Source organism: Balearica regulorum, chromosome Z (genome assembly GCF_011004875.1).
Source record: "Balearica regulorum gibbericeps isolate bBalReg1 chromosome Z, bBalReg1.pri, whole genome shotgun sequence".
NCBI classification, from domain to species: domain Eukaryota; kingdom Metazoa; phylum Chordata; class Aves; order Gruiformes; family Gruidae; genus Balearica; species Balearica regulorum.
Genome location: NC_046220.1, coordinates 22,590,321 through 22,611,316, shown reverse-complemented (window position 1 = coordinate 22,611,316; position 20,996 = coordinate 22,590,321). Strand labels below are relative to the sequence as shown.

At 43.0% G+C, this 20,996-nt stretch overlaps 2 protein-coding genes across 2 annotated transcripts in view; both read right to left on the bottom strand.

The window, feature by feature from the left end:
- The window catches only part of PGGT1B (protein geranylgeranyltransferase type I subunit beta), a 40,236-nt gene extending 34,190 nt beyond the window's left edge, over positions 1 to 6,046 (bottom strand). Inside the window, 1 exon segment of the mRNA XM_075740649.1 lies at positions 5,793 to 6,046. Within this exon segment, the coding sequence (XP_075596764.1) occupies positions 5,793 to 5,923 (131 nt within the window). The 5' untranslated portion in view covers positions 5,924 to 6,046.
- Positions 6,047 to 6,124: 78 nt separating this feature from the next.
- Positions 6,125 to 19,237, bottom strand: CCDC112 (coiled-coil domain containing 112). Its single transcript, XM_075740643.1, has 10 exons — positions 19,162 to 19,237; positions 18,348 to 18,463; positions 16,458 to 16,579; positions 14,741 to 14,830; positions 13,572 to 13,647; positions 12,604 to 12,994; positions 7,953 to 8,363; positions 7,116 to 7,211; positions 6,391 to 6,509; positions 6,125 to 6,307 (listed from the first exon to the last, which is right to left on the bottom strand). The coding sequence occupies exons 1-10, from the start codon at positions 19,210 to 19,212 to the stop codon at positions 6,277 to 6,279; spliced, it is 1,503 nt and encodes a 500-aa protein (XP_075596758.1). The 5' UTR covers positions 19,213 to 19,237; the 3' UTR covers positions 6,125 to 6,276.
- Positions 19,238 to 20,996: the final 1,759 nt, after the last annotated feature.

Genomic DNA, 20,996 nt, shown 5'->3' with positions numbered 1-20,996 from the left:
AGCATGAAAGCAACAGCACTGGGTTAGGAACTTCAGACAGCTTGCTATGAGAGAAAATGTTGCAGTAATGGTACCTTGGAATTTCTGACTCAGATTAAAATTAGCTGGATGTATATTTTGCCACCCACACTTGCATCTGCCTATCCTTCTAGAAATTCTTGCTCTCCTTTCATCAGGTAAGATGATGGATTGTGAAACAGCTGCTACACAGGCAGAGACTAGTTTAGCATGCTAAGGAAAACCAAAAAAGTTAATGCCAGCTTTCCTTAGGAGACTAAGTTATAATTTGCAGTTACCTCACACACTGGTGAGCCACCTTGGCCATCAGTAGTAGGCACCTCTGAAGATGAGGAGGCAGATGTGGACAGAAGCCTCTACAAGCCACTTAATTTCTGCATGTGGTTCTGCATCAGAACCACAAACAGTAAGACCAAAGAAAAAATGGTGACGTAAGCCAGACCAAAACGCACCTCCAAAAGAATTTTTCTAATTAAAACATAGCAGCCAGATGATGATGCAGCAGACGCTGATCTCAGTAAAATGGCACAACCTCAAGGGGTGACATTCCTACCAGTGGGCTGCCTGGCTGCTATAGTCATCACATCACCATTCAAAGACAGAATTTAAGTCAACAACTTCTGCTTCAAAACTGTTATCATGTAAGATTACATAGCACAAGTGGTGATCACAACTCAGTTGAATAATGATGACCTGTTAAGCTGAGGTTACTTGATTTTACACTATCTTTTACTTTGACCCTCAATTTTTGCATTGTTCTTCGCACCACTCTTACAAACAAAAGGTTTTAATCTATAATCTGTTTGGATATTGAACACTAACATTCCCTCTTCAAAAAAATCCCTTCATGACATTCTAAGGTCTTTGCAGAAAAAAAAACCCCAAAAACCAACGAAAAAAACAAACACAGAATAACATACAGCTCCATTGCTGCAAGTATTCATGCCAGAAAGTGTACACTTACTGTGCAATCACTGGATTCTAAAATATGTCTCTTCACTGTTATTACTACAAATGAAGTTTCTGAGTATAAAAAGCCAAAAAAAAGTATGTTGCACACAAAGGTATTTCTATGTGGAGCAAGAGTATCTTTTAAGCCATCTGGTGACTAAAAAATTGTCTTCCAAAGTACAAAATTAATACTTCAAGGCTTGTATCAACTTTTGCCATTGATCAGATCTGCGGAACCCAAAATCTGACTTTGGAAAAAACCCTACAATTTCAAGTAAAACCACTACTTTTATTAAAAACCAAGGAATTTACTGTTCGGCTATAGTCTATTATTTCTTTGAAACCTTGCGTATATTTTCCAATTTTCACAAACACTAACTTTAACAACCTTTTAGTGAAACTACTCAAAGGCATTTTCACACAATGGTAGCCAGCTAAGCGACATCCAGTAAGGCACAAACAACATGCCAACTTCAGCACTAGAAACTGCTGCAAACTAGGTCCAGAACCGCAAGGCTGTACATAAAAGACAAACAATAAATCTCATCTATGCTTAAAAACACATATATCAGATAAATGAATGTAAAAAGCAGTTTTACATATAGTTAGGTTTCAGTTTACTTGTTTAGAGCTGATTCTCTGTATTAATAGTACCAGCACGACTAAGGAACAGCGTGTTGGAATTCACATGATGGGCAAGAACCTCACAGCAAATTAACAGACACGTGTTCCAAGACTAACAAAGACAACCTCTTAGCAGCATCTTAGTTGACACATAGCATGAAGCGTAAAAACTTTACATACAATGATTTCCATAGAGGGCAGCCCTTTGTAAGACAACCCCCAAGTATGGCATCACTTTTGCTGTATCTTTTCTTCATGCCTTCTACCACTGTACTTACTGCATGCGTATTAATTTAGGAAGTCAAGCATCAAAGCTTGACAGCTGAAATTTAGTTGTTAATTGACCTACTGAAAGCTTACAAAACAGGTATCATTTGTCTTAAGTTCCTCTCCAAGACAAGCAAGTATCCTTATCCTTGGTGGATAAGAACTTGGCTGGATGGTTGCACTTAAAGAGTTATGGTCAACAGCTGAACGTCCAAGTGGAGATCAACGAGTGGTGTTCCTCAGGGGTCAATATTGGGACCAGCACTGTTTAACATCTTTGCCAGGCTTGAGAGGTGGGCCCCTGTGAACGTCATGAAGTTCATCAAGGCCAAGTGCAAGGCCCTGCACATGGGTCAGGGCAATGCCAAGCAGAAATACAGGCTGGGTAGAAAATGGATTGAGAGCAGCCTTGAGGAGAAGGACTTGGGGGTGTTGGTGGATGAAAAGATCAACATGACTTGTCAACGTCCACTTACAGCCCAGAAAGCTAACCATGTCCCGAGCTGCATCAAAGCCAGCATGACCAGCAAGTCAAGGGAGGTGATTCTGCCCCTCTACTCCGCTCTCATCAGAGCCCACCTCGAGTACTGCATGCAGCTCTGGCGTCCCCAACATAAGAAGGACATGGAGCTCTTGGAGCAAGTCCAGAGGAGGGCCACAAAGATGATCAGAGGGCTGGAGCACCTCTCCTATGAAGACAGGCTGAGAGAGTCAGGGTTGTTCAACCTGGAGAACAGAAGGCTCCGGGGAGACCTTGTAACAGCCTTCCAGTACCTAAAGGGGCCTAACAAGAAAGCTGGAGCGGGACTGTTTACAAGGGCATGGAGTGATAGGACAAGGGGTAATGGCTTTAATCTGAAGGAGGAGAGATTAAGGTTAGATTTTAGGAAGAAATTCTTTACTGTGAGGGTGGTGAGGCACTGGCACAGGTTGCCCAGAGAGGTTGTGGATGCCCCATCCCTGGAAGTGTTCAAGGCCAGGTTGGATGAGGCTTGGGCAACCTGATCTGGTGAGGATGTCCCTGGCCATGGCAGGGGGGTTGGAACTAGATGATCTTTGTGGTCCCTTCCAACCCAAACCATTCTGTGATTCTCTAAGTAAAGACATTTCTGATGACAAATTCAGAGCTCTTTGTCTTCAGGCATGGACAAAACCTGCTGTTTCTCAGCAGAATTCAGAAAGCATTTTAAGTGACAGATTTGAGAAACTAAGTGTGCCACAAAGAGCACCATGAAGAACTACAATCTGAAAGACTTCAGAGACTAGGAAAGTTGCATTCTCCTGCAAAACCTCACATACTGACTGATAACGTATGAAACAGTATTAACCAAACTACTTAAAAACTACTGTTGCTGATGCTGCATGAACTACAGATAAAAATAATTACGAAGGCTCTGAGCCACTAAGTTGAATAAGGAACGTGAAATAAAATTTCTTTATTGTTGTACCTACTCCCTTAATGTTTGACAAACTACAGTTTAAGTTAGAATGGACTAGCACTGTATGGAAAATTTCATCCTCAACCACCCTGCCTGGTGACAACAAATGCAGTTGTTTCTGCTGCAGTGCAGTGAACCAAAACCAACTGACAATTTTTTTTTTTTTTTAACAAGTTTCTCTTCAATGTAGTTGAGTCTCCCCATCTAATTCACCATGGAAGCACACAAATGCAGGAACAGCAGAGGTATGAGTAAAAGGGTAACAGCATTTCTTTCTTTCTGCAGCAGTACCAGCTCCAGAGGCTTGCTAACTCGGTGACCCTGAACTTGTCCAAAAGGCAAACTTAGTACCCTCAAGGTCAAACTGGGGAAAGATACATTTATGGCTCAATACCTCACCTGGATTTGTTAACAGACATGTATGTATATCTGCAGAACCCTGATCTAAAAAACTGCATAAAAGAACTGAAAAACCTCAGGCTGAGTAAACTCTTCATGACTTCAAAAAATGCATTAATTTACATGACCGCTATTTTTATTCCAATTGAAGGCTTGAACTGTGCTCATTGGCCAAAAATTAAGGCATCCAGAAATAGTTTCTAATTGACAGTTCCAATTTTCAGAAAACAGAGGTTTTTCTGTGTTGCACAAATATTATGTACAATACACTGGGCACTGATTATTTAACATGTTGTGGCTACTATGACCACACATTAAATTTAAGCTCAGACAGCTCATTATTATCTTAAAACTTCTCAAAAGAATGAGTTGTAGTATTAGCATTATTCAGTAAGTTTTGGGAAGACCCCATGTAAACCACAGCCTCTGTTTCAGCTCAGGGGCAAACTATGACAGCTTGGGAATGTAAATCAGGGAACAGAAATGTCTAGGCTGTCAAGGGCCCCTGAAGATCACTGGCCCCATCTTATGGGGAAGCGAGCCCTTAGATGAGATGACCCAGGACCCTGACAAGCCAAGTCTTCAAGGGAGACTCCAGCACTCCACCAGACAACCTATTTGTGGTTAAGTATTCCCATGATGAAGAACATTTGTTTTACATACAGCCAATATTCCCTGCGGCAACTCATTCCCATAGGTTCCTGTCCCTTCGCCCTGCTCCCTTGAGAAGGGTGCACCTCCATCTTCCTCTGTAACTAGTTACTTGGTAAAGGAAGACTGTGATCAGATCCTCCCTTCTCTAGGCTGAACCACCGCATTTCTTTAGCCTTTCTCCATATGTCAGTCTGACTAAGGTTAGCCCTTTGCGTTACGATGTTAATACCTATGCATGTTATTGTACCTTTAATGCCTAGAAAGAATTAAGAGTACGCCATACTTAGACTTCCTCTTGTCATTGTTTAAAATACTGGCAAAGTATAACAAAGCATCAGCTAATTCTTAATGAATAAATTAATGTCTCTAAAATCAGAATTTCTAACCTTCCTTTTGAATATAGAGCTATGTGTCACCTTACAGACAGTTCGGCACTATCCATACTAATCCTTGCATGTTTTCGTCAAGTGTTTGTACTCTCAACTGAAATGATGTTGACAGAGCAGGAAGACTTAATCCAAACCATTAAGCATTCTTTACAGCATGACTTGTAGGAGATTACAAAGTGAAAAGCATCTGATGATTTTATTGATTGAATAAAACATCAAACCCTTTACATGTCTCCAAGTTTTTATCAAGTGCAGCTTGACAATCAAATTATTGATCCTCTTGTGCCTCAGATGTAACTACCTCACATGAAGAATCTGAAACAAATGCATTCTGAAGCCATTACAGGGACAAGTGTCCCTCTAATTCAAAGTGAGGAATATACCTCATTAGTATTTTAACTCTTATACTAGCTAATGAAGACAAACTTTTTATGTTAAGAAGTCTTCTGCATGCTGACTTTGAGCTACAAAAGGCTTAAGACATTTATTTTTAAATCGGCTTCCACGGTGGATTAAAAGAGTGAAGCACAGGTCTGAAAATAGATTAAAAGGATCAATAAGTCTTCCCTCGTGGATACCGGGGAGTTTAAGGGAGCACAGGTTAAACCCCTGCATCAACACATAGGGGTTTTTTGGGTTTTTTTGAGAGCCGCCTGCTGGTGGGCAGATTTAGTGAGCGCTTTCCTTTCGGCCACTGCGGCGCCCAGCGGTGCGGGCTGCCGGCACGGTGCGGTGCTGCACCCTGCCCACAGCCGCGGGAGGCCGCGCCGAGCGCGATGTCCAGGACGGATTTCGCGTCCCCGCAACTGACCGCCCGAGAGGGAAGAGCCGCCGCCCCCCCGAGACGGGCGGGGAGCGCTGGGCGGAAAGGCAACGGGGTCAGTCTCGCCTTCCCACCGCGCGGCCCGAAGGCGACGAGGGCGCGCCCATGACCCAGCCCGAGGGCAGCGGGGCCCGGCGGCCCCAAAGGCCGGCACGGCGGCGACCGAGCCTGGGCAGGCGGCTGGCCCGCCCGCTGCCCCTCCGCGGCAGGAGGCGCCCAGCCCGCTACCTGCTGGTCTCCAGGGACGAGTAGCGCTCGGGCAGGATCTGGAGGCAGCGCTGGAAGAAGCGCACATGCCGCTCCCGCAGGAAGTCCAGCCGCTCCGCCTCCCCCAAGCACGGCGACGACGCCGCCGCCATCTTGCCGCCGCCCGCGCTCGGCGCGCACGGACTGCGTCATGCGGGGCGATGGCCCCGCCCCCGCGCGGTGACGCCACAACCAGCGGAACCCCGCCCCGGGGACGGGTGGGTGTCCGCGCCTTGTTTCACTGCGGCGGCTGGGGGCCTGTTGGGAAATGGGCTTTTAACGCAAACGGAAATAATATACCGTCACGCAAACTCTGCCAGTCTGACGTTTCGAATCTGACACTCACAAAATACAAAGGTAATATACGTCATTGCTCAAGCAAATTTTGTGACAACTCCTGAGAACCGCTGGCTGCTTCACAGGCAAGGAAGTCATCATCCTGCGACAGGGACAGGCAGACGCTCCTCTATAACCCTTGTCTCCAGGCTGGGATAGCTCTAAAAACAAGGCAAAAAAGCATAAAGAGCACATATGTAACTGTATTTTGGTCATGCTACACATCCACCGTTCTCCTCCTTACCTATGAGGAATACGTAAAAACAGTTCTGAAGCTGCTGGTGCAATTTCTTTCATGCGTTCCTCCCAGCCCTTGGTGGGTCTGTACAACCTGGACCGGTCTCTGGCTACATGAATCTCCACCTTGGAGTGAAACAAACAAACAAAAAATGGTCTTTTTCATTAATCACAGAATGGGTTACATACCCTTATTAGGTCTTCATTGCATGAATATGTGTGGAGTAAACACAACACAGCTGGCTAGCTAGAAAGAGATTTTTCTCTCCACATGATCACAGGAAATGGCAGAAACATGAAATCAGTAAGAGGGGCAACAACTGCTTGCTCTCATTACATTTTAGTAATTGAAAAGGTTAAACTTCAAGAACCCAGACAACATTCCCACAACTTTTCTGGAAGTCAGCCTACTTATTTAACTAATGGTAGAAAAACATTTAAAAAAAAAATAAATCCCCACACATACATTGCAGCTCATTCCTATGAGCGATAGACTTTACCTGGAATAAATATTGCCAGGAATAAATTTTATATATATATATTTTTAAAGCACAAGAACAACTATACCTGCTGCATTTTTGTCTCCTGATAACAAGTATAACATTTAAATTTTTTTCATTTATCAACATTTAGATAAGTAAAAATAATTGCTTTTTATATCAAAGAGGAAAAACATTGTTCAAACAACCAAGCTGAACACACCTCAGATTAAAACAAAAAAAGGTAAGTTACCTTCTCTCTTAACTTTGCCAACCTTTTTTCTTTTTCTTGTTTCTCTACTTCTTTAGCTTGTTTTTGTAGAATCCTTAGCTCCAGTTTACGTAGATCCTGAAACATATAATGAACAGAAAAGCATATTTTTCTTTGGAAGCAAAACAAATTTTATGAAGATATATATACAGCCTTTTAACAGTTTGTTTGTTTGTTTTAAATTATTTTGTCATAGTACAGAATAAAGTTACACTAGGTAGCTACGTGCTATATCTTGTCCTGCACAAACAAATTATAATTCCACAGTTGGGAGGGGGGCGGGGGGGGGAAGGGAAGAAAAAAGACTGTTGTATAATCCCTGTTTATAAAAATGAACTCTAGTATGGATGCTGAAAATAGTATCAGTTCTCCAGTAAAGAGATTTACACTGATACAGGATCTAACTTGACCTTACAGCTACTGAAACCTGCAGGATCTTCAAACATCTCCTTTTCTTTCATATCTGCATACAACAATCAAGTCTTTTGACATTTTCTATAGCATGGAGAGCAACACAGCCCAAGCTGTTTTTCCCAAACATTTTCACGTTGAAGTAAATAAAACCACTTCTATATGTAGAAAGAAAAATGGACTCGAATAATCGTTTAGAACTTAGATATAGAGGAAAAGGAGCATCTTTGTCTAAAATAAAGTTTCATACTGTTTCTTGTACGTAACAGATGTTGTTATTCATAGTGAATCAAAAATAGATTTAAATGAATGAAACCTGGATTTTAAAGTGTTTAACAGATTATATTGTAGGATGAAGTAAGCAAATTTGACACAACAACATGCAGAAGTGGAGATGTAATTACGCACACGTTCTTGAAACTTAGTAATTTCTTCTGCAGCAATCTTCCTCCTTTTCTCCTTTTCAGCTTCCTCTCTCTTCTCCTTCTCAAGCTTTTCAAGTTTCTCCCTTTCTATTTTCTGCAAGGTATACCCTTCCAACAGTAACTTCATGTGGTATTGACGCTGGCGTTCTTTTTGTTGCTTTTTCTCCTTCTCTTCTTCTAGTTTTAGTTGTGATGTTTGTTGCATTACAAATGCTATTGCTTTCTGTTTCTTCCATGCTTCAATTGCTGCTTGTTGTCTTTTTCTTTCTTCTGCTCCTTTTTGTTTCTGAGCTTCATGCTGTAGCCATTCTTCCTTGAGCAATTTTTTGGATTTCTCTTTCTCCTTCAAGTTTCTTTTTTCTTGCAGCTGCTTTTCTTTCCACTTCTTAATTGACTGCAAGAGAACAGCAGGAAAAAAAGATAAGGTTTTCCTGAAAATTTTACACATTCCTGTTGATTTGGTCTGATAAAAACAAATGCTCCAAGGATACAGACTGCAAACAGGAATCAAGAGTCTACTAAAGGGAAAACATAAGGCAAAGAACCACCTATGTCTGCTTTCTCACAATTATTTTTTTTTATATTATAGATCACACAGGAAGGTTTAATACACGCCTGCTAAAATTATTTAAGTTATGGCATTCATATTAACTCTGGGTAGTTATGAATGTTGGTGTAATATGCTTTAATGCAAACATATTTCAAGTCAATTGTTTTCTTCAAATTAACAATTCCACCTGCTATTTTATAACTCTGGATTTTATGTCAGTGTATCTTTTGTTACTTAGATGGATGGAATCATTATTCTTTATGTCAGTATGGCATAGGAATACTACCTGTACACAGAATAATAGAACGGTAGGGGTTGGAAGGGACCTCTGGAGACCACCTAGTCCAACCCCCCCCAGTAGCACCACCTAGAGCAGGTTGTACAGGATTGCATCCACACAGGTTTTGAATATCTCCAGAAAAGAAGACTCCGCAACCTCTCTGGGCAGCCTGTTCCAGTGCTCTGGCACCCTCAGAGTGAAGAAGCTTTGCGTCATATAGAGATGGAACTTCCTGTGTTTCAGTTTATGAAACTGGGCACCACTGAAATGAGTTTGGCCCCATCCTCTTGACACCTGACCTTTAGGCACTTATAAGCCTTGACAAGATCCCCTCTCAGTCTTCTCTTCTCCAGGCTAAACAGACCCAGCTCTCTCAGCCTTTCCTCACACGAGAGATGGTCCAGTCCCCTTAATCATCCTTGTAGCCCTCTGCTGGACTCTCTCCAGTAGTTCCTTGTCTTTCTTGAACTGGGGAGCCCAGAACTGGACACAGAGCTCCAGATCTGGCCTCATCAGGGCAGAGTAGAGGGGGAGGATAACCTCCCTCAACCTGCTGGTCACACTCCTCTTAATGCACCCCAGAATACCATTGGCCTTCTTGGCACAAGGGCACACTGCTAACTCATGGAGAGCTGCTTGTCCACCAGGACTCCCAGGTCCTTCCTTCTCTGCAGAGCTGCTTCACAGCAGGTCAACTCCTAACCTGTACTGGTGCTTGGTGTTACTCCTCCCTACATGCAGGGCCCTATATTTGCCCTTACTGAATTTCATATGGTTCCTCTCCACCCAACTCTCCAGCCTGGCCAGGTCTCACTGAATGGCAGTGCGGCTTCTTGGTGTATGAGCCACTCTTCCCAGTTTTGTAGTCAGCAGATTTACTGAGGGTACACTCTGTCCCCTTGTCCAGGTCACTGATTGAATACATCGAATAGGACTGGACCAAGCACTGACCCTTGGGGCACACCACCAGCTACAGGCCTCCAACTAGACCCTGCGCTGCTTATTACAACACTCAGCCCTGCCAGCCAGTTCCCTGCCCACCTCACTGTCCACTCATCCAACCCACACTTCCTAAGCTTGCTTAAGAGGATGTTACGAGAGACAGTGTCAAAAGCCTTGCTGAAGTCAAGGTAGACAACATCTACTGCATTCCCTTCATCCACCCAGCCAGTCATGCCATCATAGAAGGCTATCAGATTGGTCAGGCATGATTTAATGATAGAATCGTAGAATGGTTTGGGTTGGAAGGGACCTTAAAGATCACCTAGTTTCAACCCCCCTGCCAAAGGCAGGGACACCCTCCTAGACCACGTTGCCCAAAGCCCCATCCAACCTGGTCTTGAACACTTCCAGGGATGGGGCATCCACAACCTCTCTGGGCAACCTGTGCCAGTGCCTCACCACCCTCACAGGAAAGAATTTCTTCCTAATACCTAATCTAAATCGACCCTCCTTCAGCTTAAACCCATTACCCCTTGTCCTGTCACTACACCCCCTGATAAACAGTCCCTCACCATCTTTGCTGTAGGCCCCTTCAGGTACTGGAAGGCCACCATTAGATCTCTCCGGAGCCTTCTCTTCTCCAGGCTGAACAACCCCAACTCTCTCAGCCTGTCCTCATAGGAGAGGTGCTCCAGCCCTCTGATCAACTTTGTGGCCCTCCTCTGGACTCGCTCCAACAGCTCCAGGTTTTCTTCTGTTGGGGCCCCCAGAGCTGGATGCAGTACTCCAGGTGCGGTCTCACAAGAGTGGAGTAGAGGGGCAGAATCACCTCCCTCGACCTGCTGGTCACGCATCTTTTGCTGCAGCCCAGGATACAGGTGGCAAAGAGCACCCCTGATGAAAGCTCCCCAGGCAGCAGGTTTATGCACATGCCTTCCAGCATGATGCTCCTCCACAATGGGTCTGAAGTTAAAGGAGGCAGTGCACACTGCCGGCTCATGTTGAGCTTTTCATAATCAATACCCTCAAGTCCTTCTCCTCAGGGCTGCTTTCAATCCATTCTCTGCCCAGCCTATAGTCATGCTTGGGATTGCACTGACCCATGTGCAGGACCTTGCCCTTGGCCCTGTTGAACTTCATGTGGTTCGCACAGGCCCACCTCTCAAGGTCCCTCTGGATGGCATCCCTTCCCTCCAGCGTGTCGACCACACCACACAGCTTGGTGTCATCGGCAAATTTGCTGAGGGTGCACTCGATCCCACTGTCCCTGTCGCCGACAAAGGTGGTAAACAGTGCCGGTCCCAGTACCAACCCCTGAGGAACACCACTCGTCACTGGTCTCCACTTGGACATTGAGCCATTGACCACAACTCTTTGAGTGCGACCATCCAGCCAATTCCTTATCCACCAAGTGGTTCATCCATCGAATCCATGTCTCTCCAATTTAGAGACAAGGATGTCGTGCGGGACAGTGTCAAATGCCTTGCACAAGTCCAGGTAGATGACGTCTGTCGCTCTTCCCTTGTCCACCAGTGCTGTAACCCCATCACAGAAGGCCACCAAATTTGTCAGGCATGATTGGCCCTTAGTGAAGCTGTGTTGGCTGTCACCAATCACCTCCTTATTCTCCACGTGCTTGAGCACAGTCTCCAGGAGAGTCTGCTCCTTAATCTTGCCAGGCACAGAGGTGAGACTGACCGGCCTGTAGTTCCCTGGGTCTTCCTTTTTACCCTTCTTAAAAATGGGGGTTATGTTCCCCCTCTTCCAGTTGGTGGGAACTTCGCTGGACTGCCAGGACTTCTCAAATATGATAGAGAGTGGCCTGGACACTTCATCTGCCAGTTCCCCTTGGTGAATCCATGTTGCCAACTCCCGATAACCTTCTTGTCCTCCACATGCTTAGAGATGACCCCCAGAATGAGCTCTTCCATCACCTTTCCAGGGGCAGAGGTGAGGCTGATTGGCCTGTAATTTCCTGGCTCGTCCTTCTTGAAGGTTCAAGTGACATTGGCATCCCCCCAGTCCTCAGGCACCTCTCCTGCTCTCCATGGCCTCTCAAAGATGATGGAGAGTGGCACAGCGATAACATCTGCCAGCTCCCTCAGCACTCATGGGCGCATCCCATCAGGACCCATGGATTCGTGAGTGTTGATTTTGCCTAAGTGTTCTCTAACCTGATCCTCCCTGACCAAGAGAGAGTCTTTCTTTCTCCAGACTTTCTCTCCTACCTCCAGGGTCTGGGATTCTTGAGGGCCGGACTTCGCAGTAAAGACCAAAGCAAAGGCGGCATTCAGTAACTTGGCCTTCTCTGTAATCTCCGTCACCAGGGCACCCACCTCCTTCAGCAGTGGGCCCACATTTTCCCTAGTCTTTCTTTTGCTACTGATGTACTTGAAAAACCCTTTCTTCTTGTTCCTGACAGCCCTTGCCAGATTTATTCTAAGTGGGCCTTAGCTTTCCTCCTTGCATCTCTACATACTCTGACAATGGACAGGTAACAGTGGGATAGACATTCTTAGGGACAGATGTTACAAGAACTGCAGTTTCAGATAGGATCACTTACTGCTCTGGGACTGGCATCTAACTTGCTGGAGCACTGCCATTAAAAGTATTTATAATATACTTTGGCAATACACAACTCACCTCAGCGTGCTGTTAGGTCTACACTTACTGGTAATTCTTTAAGACAAATATTTTTGGCAAGTTGAGGATGCTAAAGACTGCAGGTATATACCATCAACTGTAACAGAAATCCAACTAGCACTATCACCAGACAGGCAAATACAAAACTAACAAATGCATGCATTTTAAAAATAAGTACTTTTTCTTAAAGCTGTAAATGCTCTAGAGGGGTTATTTTACCTCTTTCTTTCTTTCGTGTAAAATTAGAAATTCTTGATACCATTTGTCATGCTCTTCAATATCTTCTTTTGTTCTTCCACAAAGATACTCAAGGGCTTCATCCACATATGATAGCCTTCCTTTGTGTTTTGTCCAGACTTTCAGAAAATTTTGATGATCATAATCATCCCAGCCTCCTTGCCGCCCTCCCGTTCGCTGAAGAAATCTTTCAAACTCTACTACTTCTTCAGGTAGATTATTTTCCAGTGTTTTACCAACTGAGACCCTGGCTGATGGTAATTTTGAAACTTTTTCTGTTGTTGAGCTGCCTAACGCCCACAGTTCCACTTTTCTCTCAAAGATACTGAGCTCGTTAATGGCAGTTTTTTCCTCCTTCAAAAGCTGTTCATATCTGAAAAGAGAACACTGAAATGTAAGAAAAGAAATCCAGTATTCATTGTTCATTCACTGAAAATTAATTTTGGAATTGTTCAATGCGACACAAAAGCTATTCTTTAAAGATTAAGAGCTGAAATTGTAATACAGATGACAGCACAGTTGTAATGATCTCATAATAAAGGACTACACAATTAGAATTAAGTTACCCTTTCAGTGAAAGCATACATTTATGGCACTCAAACAACTAACTCAATCCCCTCCTGACACCAGAATAGAGAAAGAGAAAAAACCCACTCCAACCAATTAAAAATAAAAAACAACAGCAACAACAAACACCCCTCTCCCCAATCTAATCTCTTCTGCAGCTTTTCTCTGAAAAGCCTTGTAGGCAAATGATTGTTACATTGGATCACTCTTTACAAGGCTGTTTATCAAGATTCTAACATTGATAGCTTGAGTTTTGATTTACATACCACAGGAATCACTACCAAAAGAGTAAAACAAAACAATAGTTTACTTTATTAATGCAAAGTTTTCACTGTGTCTTATGAAAGTGCTTTCTCTTGGAGCTGCAGCATGTATAAACATACATTTGCCTCTGTTCCTCTTTAAAGGCATTGATTGCATTTTCAACTTCTTCCATCATTTCCTTGAGCTTGTCAACAACTAAAAAGGAAAAGAAGGTGACAGCATATCACTTAAGAAGCCTACAGTATTTACCAGTAATTTAGCACTATCCAGAAATGTAGGCACTTGCAGAGACCTCTGGGACACTTATTTCAGTGGTAGGAAATGCATGCTTTTTCAGTCTCAAACAGTCTTAAAAGACAGACTCCCATTGTTTCAAAAGGTGTGATTTCATAGTGATTTAGGTAACTCAATGCAAATCCCAGTATAAATAGTAGTCCTGATACAGAGAAAGTCGGTAAGACAGCTGTCTAGAGAAGATCTATTTTGCAATGGTAGAAAAAAGTTTTAGAGTCTGTTTTAAACCAGCACAACATCCCTATGGACACATATTGAACACAGTATAACCTGGCTTTAATAAAATCATAAACTAAATTAGTACAGTTATATAATCTAAAACTCTTAGTTCAGCTTTTATGTTTTGGTATCTTTGTTGATAGCTTAAGAAGATAATGCTTTTTTTGTAGAATAGATACTGAATAAGTGAAATGAGATGCACTTAATCTAGCATCAGAAAGCCCTCAGCTATTAGGCCACCTTCAACCTGAGCTCCACATGAGCTAGTAGAGTTTCACAGGAAAATGGTTCTTTCAGAGCCTATTTCCCAAACGTTTCAAAACATCCAAACTGAACAAGTTGTTTCAGCATTTTTCACAGAATATTCCAACTTACACTTAAAGCCACGTGAACAGCTGGAAGGGAGTTCCCTGTAGATCCCACCTGCCCTGTGACCTCTTACCAGAAGAAAGGGAGCTATATCTAAACAGGTCCAGAATACTAACTTTATTTTATATAAGGCAAGGAGTTACATATAGAAAATACCCGACTTTCAACAGCCTGAAGAAACAAACCCACACCACTTCTAAGACAGAGTAAGTTTCTCTGTTTCCACGCAGATCTGCACCATCTTTCACCATTTCTTATATTTCTACATTCTTCCCTTCCCAGATTCCTGGAAAAGCACACAGACGGGAGAAGCAGTATCCCAACTCAGCAGGAGAATCACAAGCCCAACTATGCAAGAAACCTGTCTATAGAGGAAAAAGTTTTTAAATCTGTCATCACAACTTACATTCTGGTGTAGGCTTCACATCTTTTAATTGTTGCTGAAGTCTCTTCACGTTATTTTGTATTTTTGATAGCTGCTGCAGGATTTTAGCTTCTGTTAAACAAAATAAGGTGCTGATAGTTCTAACAGTTTCTTTGTGCATTAAATTCAATACAAGAGCAATGAAGTGTCCAAAATAAACTGGGAATGTCATCTAAGCAGGGACACAAGTTCTGTTTGATCAAAAGAAACTGCCATAATACTAAGCATTTTAACATGACTAACTGCATGTAGCTGACTGCACAGGCCACTTATCTCCCCATACAGCTTCCACAGATTTTAAAATCAGTAGCTCCTATTTCTAAATGGGTTAACAGGATAGGCTAGATATCCAGATTAAATCAGGTTTGGGTTCCCCTCCCACCAAACCTTTTATTGGCTAACTAGAGTTTGGAGAATATTGCCTATGCAGATGACACCTCCCCTAGAATTTTGAGGGAGACTGATCTAGGCCTCACAACACTCAGCAACAAAGACAAAACAAACTTGGAAAGTGAATGTACTACTTCAATGAGATTTATTTATTTGCTGTGCTAACTAAAGTAGAATCAACATTATTGTGTACACCAAGCACGCATGCACATATTTGCTTTGTTACCACTTGGCTCCTCAAGAGTCCATAAATACAATACCAATGAGGATGAACTTCTGGATACATCTAAGGTACTACGGAGTCTGGGGACTATATCTTCTATCCTAAAGGATTTCCACAGAAAGTGTAAAAGCACATAGATCATGCTGACAGACCTGAACACAGTCAGTGGGAAGTTTGGGGGTTCTAGTACACACCCTAAAAGATCATACTCTTAACACTCCTTCACATCTCATGTAGTGCCTTACACCTCTCATTTCTGTCCTCTATTCTCACAACAGTATCTCCATCCATGCTTTCATGCTCCCTTCTTACCCCTGGAAAAATTTTCTGAACTTTTTAGCTTAGTCATTCCTTGGAAATATTTATGTTTCTTAAGGATTGCAACATGTAAAGGATATGATAAGTTTCCTTTAATTAAAGCACATAAAAATTTGTAAGGTAAATATATTTTTTCTCTATGTGTCCTTCCCCTCTTCAACTTACCTTGTTTTGATCTTCTATATCAGAAGGCATAGCACGATCTATTTGATTACTTTTGAAAGACTTTAGGTACTGTAACCAGGGAGTCACTTTTTTTCCTGAAGTATTTAATTAGTCCGTAAGTGGAACGGAAATTATAGGACAGACTGTGTACCGTCTCATAGCATTTGAAGAATGTAAACACAGAACTGTTAGAAGTCTATTTAAAGCAGCAATCAGCGTGAAAAACTTATGTTGTGCTAAGTATGTATTTATTGTACCTTAGCTGGACTACATTAGATTTTGCAATACACACACAAAATTTATTCCAAGCTTCTAAAACGGTAACCAAAAGTTTTTGTGGGTTGTATCTGCTACATTCAAGGTTAAAAGAAAAGTTAATAACATAGAAGGCCCAAAATGTTTATGCTTCTGAATTTTGCAAGTGAATTGTGGAAGTATTCTTTATAAGCAGTACACATGGTGAAATACCACACTTGTATCAGCATGTACTTTCCACCTGAACTAATCTCTGTGCTACCAATTATTAAACCATTTACACATACAACAGTAGAGTAAAAAAAAAAAAAAAGAGTGAAGAAAAACCCCAAATGAAACCCCACCTACTTTCAGCTTTCCTGCTGACAGTCATGCTATGTTCCAGTTCCTCTAGTAGGCTGTGTTCTACTCTGAAATCACTCTTCCTATTGTAAAGATGTCCATTTTTTTCCTTTTCTGCATTTGCAAGCCTGGGGAAAAAAAGTTGCCACACTAACACACAAACACTTAGCAAAGCCCCAATATTTTCCAAGGTTAGTATCCCACTGAGGCTGTGTCAACAAGACTGTGTTAGATTTTATACAAGTTACCAGTTTGTTACTACAGCTGTTTTCAATGAAAATCTTTCTGCAGTTATACTACACACCGAAGTAACCCAAGAACTTGAACAAGAAGTTAGCAACAGAATTACCTCACTGACAGGCAGTGGTTCACGCTGAAATGGCCTGAAATTTTATCCATATGCTATCAGGAAGTGTTATGAGATTTTTCATTGGATATTGCAGGGACAGAGACAGGCTGTATTAATGCAGTTGCACACATAGATGGAGCTCCCGCACAGACCAAACACGTAGATTCCCTGAGTCTTAACACTAGTAATAGTACTACTGGAACTGAAGATTCAAATTCATTAGCATTTAAATAACTTAAGATTAAAGCTGTTACCTTACCTACTGACTATGCTTTATGTATAGTACTGAGACCTATAAGTGACTTTTGCTTTCGTACTAAGGTCAGAAGCTTTAGAATACAACTCAGTGGGATGTGTTTTGCCTTACTACAACCAGGCGGCATACTAAGGTTTGACCCACAGAACAGCAGATACAAAAAGACTGCAGATACTGGAGCACCAAGGACATCTGTGAAGTTTGGTACCATCACATCAGAGATCAGAACATCAGAATAGCAGGACACCGATGCCATACAGACATCTGGTAGGATTCCTAATGCTAAGCAACACTACTGACAGCCCAAGAAACCCTGCCTCTCAGTAGCAGCTTGGTTCTTCAGCAGACTACTGCTACTATATGGTTTCAAACCCCTATATGGTACAGTTTATGATTCACAGTTTAAATGCTATGCTGTTTGCTGGAATTCACAGACCAGACCCAACTACCAAATCTCTGCAAAGAGTGCACTAAAAGCCTTCAGCGCACAACTACAGAAGGACAATGTACCATAGTTAAGTAGCATGCCTTGTTTGGAGCTGCTTGGGAACTTCTACGTTACCCAGCAGTCAGTTTTTGAGCCATAACCCAGGATCCAGAATAACTAAGGAAGAGCCGATTCAGTCAGACACCATAAAACACTGATCTGAGACTTAAGTGTCACACGTCATTCAGGATTCACAACTACAAACCTCTCCTTCAGCCAGGTGGCTACATCAGCCCTTCCTCATAAAGCTCATCTGTGCAAGAAACCTCCCTGTTCTTTCAGCTGCCAGTGTCATTCTTACAGCACTTACTCAAGATTTGGGGAAACAGATTTAAATAATTTCTGTGCCTGAGCTGTCTTGAACCCCTGTTTTGCAAAGCAGTGGTCACGATATTCTAGATAAAGTGCTTTCATTCTTTTCTGAGGAAGCTGTTGTAATGCTGTGGCAATTCCCCTTTTGTTGGTATGTCTTAAGGGCTTTAGGTTCTTAGAAGGCTAAGCACAGCTGAGTAGGAAAACTGAGAACTCGATTATGCCACACCAACTTTCTTTTCTGTGCATCTAGTACAGCAATAGCTTACTAAAGATGACTGACCAAAGCCCAAATGGTAATTACAACAGGGCATTTTGGAGCTCATGAGCATATCATGAGCTACCATAAACAACCACAATAATCTGTTTTATCTCCTGAAAAGGAAATCTTAGCTTAAAGGTTTCATTGCCTTAAATTCTTACCTTGAAACTTGTGTTATCTTACCAACAGAACAGCATGAAAATGTATTTATGATGAAGTGTTTAACTTACTGGGTTTTTAGCTTTTCTGCAGTTCTTATGAATTCAACTTTCTTAGCTTGTTCAGCTTTCATCTTCCAGTTCTGAAATTGTCGACCAGCACCTGCAGTACTGGAACAGTTGTCACTCTGTACATAACAAAATCAAATATTATTAAAAAACCCCAGTATTTATTTTTTAAATGCTCATCTTTTAATTTTAGGCAGATACCACCACAATGCAGGGTAACAGCATTACTTCAGTTTTATACTGGCACAATTAAAAAAAAAATTTGAGTCACACAGGTATAAAACTGGAGTGATGTGATGGCACATTGATAACTGTATACAAAAATGCATTCTTCAACAGAGAAGTGGAAAGACTGCAACATCAGCTCGCTTTACCAGAGGCTGCTCACCACACTGCAATACTCAATCAACTGCTTTGCCTCTCACAGCAGTCGGTCTCTGACAAGTCTGAGTAACTACCTACCTGACTGTAAGCATGTAACCTTCATTAGGCAGATTACCCCCATCTCATCTTGTTCAAGAAAAGCACTAGCTTAACTTCTGAAATCTACTCAACATCCCTTGCAAATTAGCCAACTCCTATTCATAACAACCCTGAACATCCTTAACATAATCACTGCTAGGAATGCAGATAATGGAACCGCCTGTTCAAGTTATGAAACTACCATTTTCAGGCCGGCCCGGCAAGCCCGCACTGCTTCCTACAGGTTTTTTAACCTCACACGAGTTTGAAACTCCTCAGCGGCCGCCGCCCGGCGGGCCCACAGGGAGTGGCTCCCCCCAGCCGGCGGGGGAGGCAATGACCCCGCAGCCTTTACCTGTTGCTGCCCGGCGGCCGCCGCCGCGACGGCCATAGCCAGAGCGGCCATGTCGGCGGCGGCCCCAGCTGCCGCCCCGCCCCGCCCCGCCGGCAGCGCTAAGGGGCGGCCCGCCCCGCGCTGCGCCGCGCCGCGCCCCGCCCCGCGAATGCTGGGATTTCGACAGAAAGAAGGCGGGGGTTTTGTGCGGAGGGTCTGCCCCGTGTTGTGTGGGTTACACGTTATCGGTGTGACCTGTGCCGCCTTTTTGGAGCGGGAACGCGCTGTCTGGTGCCTGCAGCCGCGGCAGCCCCGCCGGCGTGCGCACCAGGCGGTGGGCGTCTGGAGGAGACAGCGGCCTCAAGAGGCCCCAAACTGTTCTCCGGTGCTGTTTAAGTCCCGTGAGGTGGCTTGAAGAGCTGGGGCCATAGGCTGGGCGTTGCAAGCAGGTGTGGTGTCGCAGTGACGTGCTGAAAACCCGGTGGACAGCGGTGGCCTCACCTGTGGGCTGTTAGGAGTCCTGCATAGGAGATCCATGGAATGTATGGCAGCAAGTGGCGCTTGCTGTAGCACTGTGTACTGCTCTTCCCTCAGCGGCTGGTGGTTAATTGGGAAGAGCCATGTATGGTTGCAGTTTGACTATGGCTGATTAACTGTCTTGCATATATGATTTAACACTTTTTTTTTTTTTTTTTCCTTTCTCAACTCGTGGAGCGTGCTTGTTAACTATCTCCGGTTTCATTTATGTTGGGATTTAAGGTTTTGTATTGATTGCTTCTTTCAGGAAGCACAAGAGTATATCCATCCTGACAGAAAATAAACAATTTCATATTCAATACATTTTTTTGAACTGTGGAGGTCTTGTTTTTCACTCACATATACCAATCAAACTTTTAATAAGTTGCCAATTAACATTTCTGCAGAATAGAAGTAATCTATTCATGCAGTGGCTTTGCTAGCTAAAGAGATTTTATGAACTGGTGTTTTCCCAGCTGCAGAACACAAAAGCATTCACAGATGCTAACCAAATGGCCTAAACTGAAGACATTTTATTGCCTAATTGATGTTTTTAAGGGCACTTTCCTGACAAATTTTTCCTCTTTTTAGTTTATGACTGCACTTACATTTTATTTCTTTGTATTTGCTGAATAGGAAATAACAAGTAAAGGAGAATATTTCAAAACCTGAAAATAGTCATCAGCATAAATTAAAGAGGATTGTTCTCACAGATTGCTACCTGAAATAGCTTGTAAATACATTCTCTCCACAGCAGTGTTTCAAAGTCTTCTGTGTCTTGTCCTTCACTATTGGATGAAAGAGAAAAAAGGGTGTCTTCTAGAATGTGTTTGTATTTGCTTTCCTTTGGTGGCTGTCAGCCTTTCCAAGGTTTCTGTTATTAGGATCAGAAAATGGGTAATGGGTCAGGGATTGCTCCACAGCAAGCACCTGTTTTCAGCAAGCATTTCAGCAAGGTGGCTCTGGTCATAGTGTAATTCAGGTACTACTAAGTAGTTCACCAATTTCTGGATGGTCGATCTGTATTATTGTCTGCCACACACTTTACTCATGAGTTACTAGGCTTGACTAGTTCTGGCTCTAAGCACCAGTAGGGTCAGGCATCCAGTTGTGATCCTGGTATAAAGATGAACCCTGGAGTTCATCTGGGCCAGGACATTAGATCATTCCCTCTGTGGAGGAGGACTCCTCTAAACCAGGATATGCCTGTGGTGGGTTGGCCTTGGTGCCCAGCAAGCTGCTTTATCATTCCGCCTCCTCAGCAGGACTGGGAGAAAATAAGCTGAAAAACTTATGGGTTGAGATAAAGGCAGTTTGACGAATAAAAGTAAATGCCATGA

Excerpts from the sequence above, each read along its gene's own strand:
- CCDC112 (XM_075740643.1), bottom strand. The coding sequence starts at position 19,212 with ATGGCCGCTCTGGCTATGGCCGTCGCGGCGGCGGCCGCCGGGCAGCAA. Across the intron at positions 12,995-13,571 it reads AAAGAGGAACAGAGGCAAAT|ATATGAACAGCTTTTGAAGG; the intron begins GTATGTTTATAC and ends TTCTCTTTTCAG. Across the intron at positions 8,364-12,603 it reads TACACGAAAGAAAGAAAGAG|TCAATTAAGAAGTGGAAAGA; the intron begins GTAAAATAACCC and ends GTTCTCTTGCAG.